Genomic DNA, 5000 nt, shown 5'->3' with positions numbered 1-5000 from the left:
TTTTATCAGTTTTATATATTCAAATTAACAGTTGAAATTAAACTTTGTTAAATGATTTTATATAGCCTAAGTTCCAGCCTGTTTTCTCATATGACGATCCAACTTAAATCCAAGAACTTAAATCCAACTTTAGAACAATCTGCCTACAGTCATATCACTGTCATGTTACTTGGACGTGGCTAAACTATCTGACTTGCATAGAAAGATATGCTGAGAAGTTCAGGTTAAACATGTTGAGACATTATTAGGACAAGTTAGGCTTAGATCAGATTTAAACTCATCCCAGGATCATTGTTCAGATCATGTGACTCTGACAAGGTATCTGCATTCTTTAAAGGCCTGAAAAACTCTAAAAACGAAATGATTTAAACTTAAAGCCGTAGAAAGTATTAAAATGTCCTAACTGCAGTATGTTTTTTCACCATGCAGTGACTGTCTGTCAACCCTTACCACTGATACAGAATAAGGCTAATAGTATTATGCAATATGTTGTTGTTTTTTCCCCATTGGGTCTACTTCACTAACTTTGCTTATAAACTTTGATAACATTTAAGTTCCTGTTGTCCTTTTCCTTACACTGTCCCTTTATAGCTTCACAACTGTCTTTATGTGCAGTTAGAAGAAGGTTGTTTTGACAACTTTGTTTCTCTATTTTGGTTTTTAAATTGGTCTAAAATTCACTCAGCATTAAAGATGTCTTCTGAAACCTGCAGATACCTTCATAATCATAACAGCTAAACTAATACAGATGAGATGATACTGTAATACATTAACTCAGCTTTACCTCAGGTTCATCTTCATAGACAGCAGCAAACTAACATCAGCTTCATCATGTGCAGAACCTTTCTTTGATTGTATTTATTTATTTATTTATTTATTTATTTATTTATTTATTCATTCATTAATTAATTTATTAATTTATTTATTTATTTATTTATTTATGTATTTATGTATCTATCTATCTATCTATCTATCTATCTATCTATCTATCTATCTATCTATCTATCTATCTATCTATCTTTCTATCTATCTATCTATCTATCTATCTATCTATCTATCTATCTATCTATCTATCTATCTATCTATCTATCTTCTCATCAGTCCCTGCTGGTGTGACCATCTCCATCATTGCTGTGGTGCTTGTTCTTGCTGTCATCATCATCATCATCCTTGCTGTCACTGGATTCACACTTTACAAAAAGAAGAAAGGTGAAGAACTCTAAAGGATTTTTTTACATTTACATTTTAGGTGTTAAGTTGATACTGTTATACAGAGTGGCTTACTGTACACTGAGTGTTATACAGAGTGACTTACTGCACACTGAGTGTTATACAGAGTGGCTTACTGTACACTGAGTGTTATACAGAGTGACTTACTGTACACTGAGTGTTATACAGAGTGACTTACTGCACACTGAGTGTTATACAGAGTGACTTACTGCACACTGAGTGTTATACAGAGTGACTTACTGTACACTGAGTGTTATACAGAGTGACTTAATGTACACTGAGTGTTATACAGAGTGACTTAATGTACACTGAGTGTTACACAGAGTGGCTTACTGTACACTGAGTGTTATACAGAGTGGCTACTGTACACTGAGTGTTATACAGAGTGGCTTACCGTACACTGAGTGTTATACAGAGTGACTTACTGTACACTGAGTGTTATACAGAGTGGCTACTGTACACTGAGTGTTACACAGAGTGGCTTACTGTACACTGAGTGTTATACAGAGTGGCTACTGTACACTGAGTGTTATACAGAGTGGCTTACTGTACACTGAGTGTTATACAGAGTGACTTACTGTACACTGAGTGTTATACAGAGTGACTTACTGTACACTGAGTGTTACACAGAGTGGCTTACTGTACACTGAGTGTTATACAGAGTGACTTACTGTACACTGAGTGTTATACAGAGTGACTTACTGTACACTGAGTGTTACACAGAGTGGCTTACTGTACACTGAGTGTTATACAGAGTGACTTACTGTACACTGAGTGTTATACAGAGTGACTTACTGTACACTGAGTGTTATACAGAGTGACTTACTGTACACTGAGTGTTATACAGAGTGGCTTACTGTACACTTAAGCAATATATCACGAGAGCAAGTGTGTTGTGGTGAATATATCCCGCTGATAAGTTGTTATCCCACGAGGCCGCAGGCCGAGTGGGATAACAGCTTATCAGCGGGATATATTCCACAACACCACGCAGCTCGAGTGCTATATTGCTTTTATAAAACGGTTTCCAAGTATAATAATATAATAATAATAACACTGTAAGTCCGACTGGCATTTTATTCTGATAGAGTCAGTTGAAACACTACTGTAAGGCGGGACCTCTAGCAAGAAGATAGACGTGCGGGTGATTTGATTGGATCGTTCTGGAGACTGAAGTCGACATTGGCCAATCCTGGCGCTTGCTGAGAGGTTTTGCAAAGCCCGACACCAGAGCCGTATGCGGACACCAAGTAACGTTACGTCTTATTTAGAAATGCGGGGTTAAGAGTGAGGGCGCGCGAGAGAGGGGTTAAGACATTAGCCCGCGTCTATTCTTGTACAAAACATCATTTTCTGCGAAGTATTAGTAAAGTTATAAGCGAAGATCGATTCACAAGGATCTGAAAGTTGTCTCCGCCATTTTGTTTTTGAGGTACTTTTAGTAAGAGAGTTGCGCCATCATGCGTCCATAATGACTCATTGTAAGGACTAGTGACCCTCCATACAGCAGATCAGGAGAAAGCTGTTTGGCTCGAGCGCAGCGCTGCCTTTTAGTAAGAGAGTTGCCATGGCAACCAATAACCCATGGCCATGGGTTATTGAACTCGGTTACTGGAATTATACAATGGCTGTGAACCAATCAGATTGCTTGATTTGAGAGAGCCGTTTTATAATGAGTGTTATACAGAGTGGCTTACTGTACACTGAGTGTTATACAGAGTGGCTTACTGTACACTGAGTGTTATACAGAGTGACTTACTGTACACTGAGTGTTATACAGAGTGACTTACTGTACACTGAGTGTTATACAGAGTGGCTTACTGTACACTGAGTGTTATACAGAGTGACTTACTGTACACTGAGTGTTATACAGAGTGACTTATTGTACACTGAGTGTTATACAGAGTGGCTTACTGTACACTGGTATAAGTATAGAGAGCCAAAGTGAACGTGACTTCCTGCCTTTCTGCACCAGTGTCTGAAAAAAGATGAATGGTGGCTAACAGAGAGAGACGTTACTTTGTTTGATCTCGTTTGAACACATTTAAAAGAGAACTCTGCAAGTCAAGAAAGTGTCAGTTTGTCCTGAAACTGAAACGTAACGTTTAGTTTTGTCAATCGACTACATCTCTCGTGTCGCACAACACATCACACCATCAACAACATGGAGTGGCTGGAGAGACATCACTCATGTGACTGGTGGTGCGTAGTCTTTCTGATTTATAACTTGTAGTGCCACAGTTTGACCACAAACTGATTTTCTTGACTTGCAAAGTTCTCTTTGACATTGACAAACATGACATGTGTTCTCCCGTGGCACAATTCAAACAGGATCCAAAAGGTAACATATGTAGAAAGGCAGGAAGTGACGTTCACTTTGGCTCTCTATAATTGGGGAGAAAACGAGGTAAACATGGGGGGGATCTGTCATTTACAACTGTGACAACTTGAGTCATTTTGTCTTGTCTCTTTATTTCAGCCAAAGAGCCTCCATCTTGTAAGTAGAATGTGTTTTGACTTGATGTTCATGATGTGACTTGTACTCTTCTTATATACAGTATCAGTGAGAAAGCTTTCTAGGTATTGATATTATACTAATGAACTTTTCAGCACCTCTTCCTCCAGCATTGTCTGTTTATAAAGAAAAGTGATGATAGTGTGTTTCTGACCTTCAGCTTCAGCTTCTGAAATCGCCTCCGAGCTCACTGAGAAACTGAAACCAGATGCCTGATTGCCAAACGGATGAAGTTACACACAGTAAGTTATGTTCTATGAAGTTACACACAGTAAGTTATGTTCTATGAAGTTACACACAGTAAGTTATGTTCTATGAAGTTACACACAGTAAGTTATGTTCTATGAAGTTACACACAGTAAGTTATGTTCTATGAAGTTACACACAGTAAGTTATGTTCTATGGGCAGACAGAGAGGTCATTTGTGCACATTTCACATCTAAACTGAACAAAGTTGACTTACCGTAAATTCCGGACTATAAGCCGCGGCTTTTTTCCCGTTTTTTGGCCCCTGCGGCTTATATAACGGTGCGGCTTATCTATGGATTTTTTCCAAAAAAAAAAAAAATCTCTCTTTTTTAGCACTCTTTCTAACTATAAATCCACTTGTTTTAATTTCCTCTCTTGCCCTCTTTTAACAACATAACATAACATAACATAACACAACACAGGTAAGCAGAAAGAAAAAGACGAAGCAATCACGCCATGAATGAGGAAATGACTCACCTGCTGGAGGCTGGAGATACACGGCTTGGGCTAAACTTTTACTCCGTGAAACACTATCGATTAAGTCCGACATCGCTCAGAGGTTTTGAGCAGCTTGAAAACAAGTTTGAAAACGTGCAGAAGTCCATCCACTCACTAAAGAAACTAAGGCAACCGTGAACAGAGTTTATAATGCGGAAAAGCGCAGCGCACTGGAGGACAAAAACAACACAGTGAGTCCGAAAGTGGATAAAATGCAAAAACATCGAAACGCTGCACACGCAGGTTGATGACTTAATCAGCAGGAGTAAAAGAAATAACATTCGCCTGATCAATGTAAAAGAGGGAGCTGAGATTGGTGACATGGACGCTTTCGTGGCAAAATCCTGTGTTACATCCTGGACCTGAAGGAAGGCGAGAAACCACCAGAGGTGGACAGGGCACACCGGGCGCCTCGGCCACGTCCAGACCCCGGCCTGCCACCGAGGGCCATCTTCATCTGCCTGCTCCGCTGGCCCGACCGTCAACTCATCCTCCAGGCTGCGGGGAA

General features: G+C 39.5%; 1 protein-coding gene across 3 annotated transcripts in view; it reads left to right on the top strand.

Annotated features, from left to right (window-relative positions):
* LOC310785771 (class I histocompatibility antigen, F10 alpha chain-like) overlaps nt 1-5000 on the top strand; it is a 15022-nt gene that overhangs the window by 4537 nt on the left and 5485 nt on the right. For 2 of the 3 annotated variants that reach the window (XM_083646910.1, XM_083646909.1), the window contains 3 exons: nt 1102-1209; nt 3710-3727; nt 3906-3987. In XM_083646910.1, the coding sequence (XP_083503036.1) occupies nt 1102-1209; nt 3710-3727; nt 3906-3961 (182 nt within the window). In that variant the 3' untranslated portion in view covers nt 3962-3987. Of the gene's footprint in view, nt 1-1101; nt 1210-3709; nt 3728-3887; nt 3988-5000 lie in introns of all 3 variants that reach the window. The other variant, XR_014553193.1, reaches the window with a different exon arrangement.

The sequence above is a fragment of the Poromitra crassiceps genome (assembly GCF_964638095.1).
Source record: "Poromitra crassiceps genome assembly, chromosome: 11".
In the NCBI taxonomy this organism is placed as follows: Eukaryota; Metazoa; Chordata; class Actinopteri; order Beryciformes; family Melamphaidae; genus Poromitra; species Poromitra crassiceps.
Note: the sequence above shows the minus strand (reverse complement) of the source record. Positions and strands in the feature narration are given on the sequence as shown.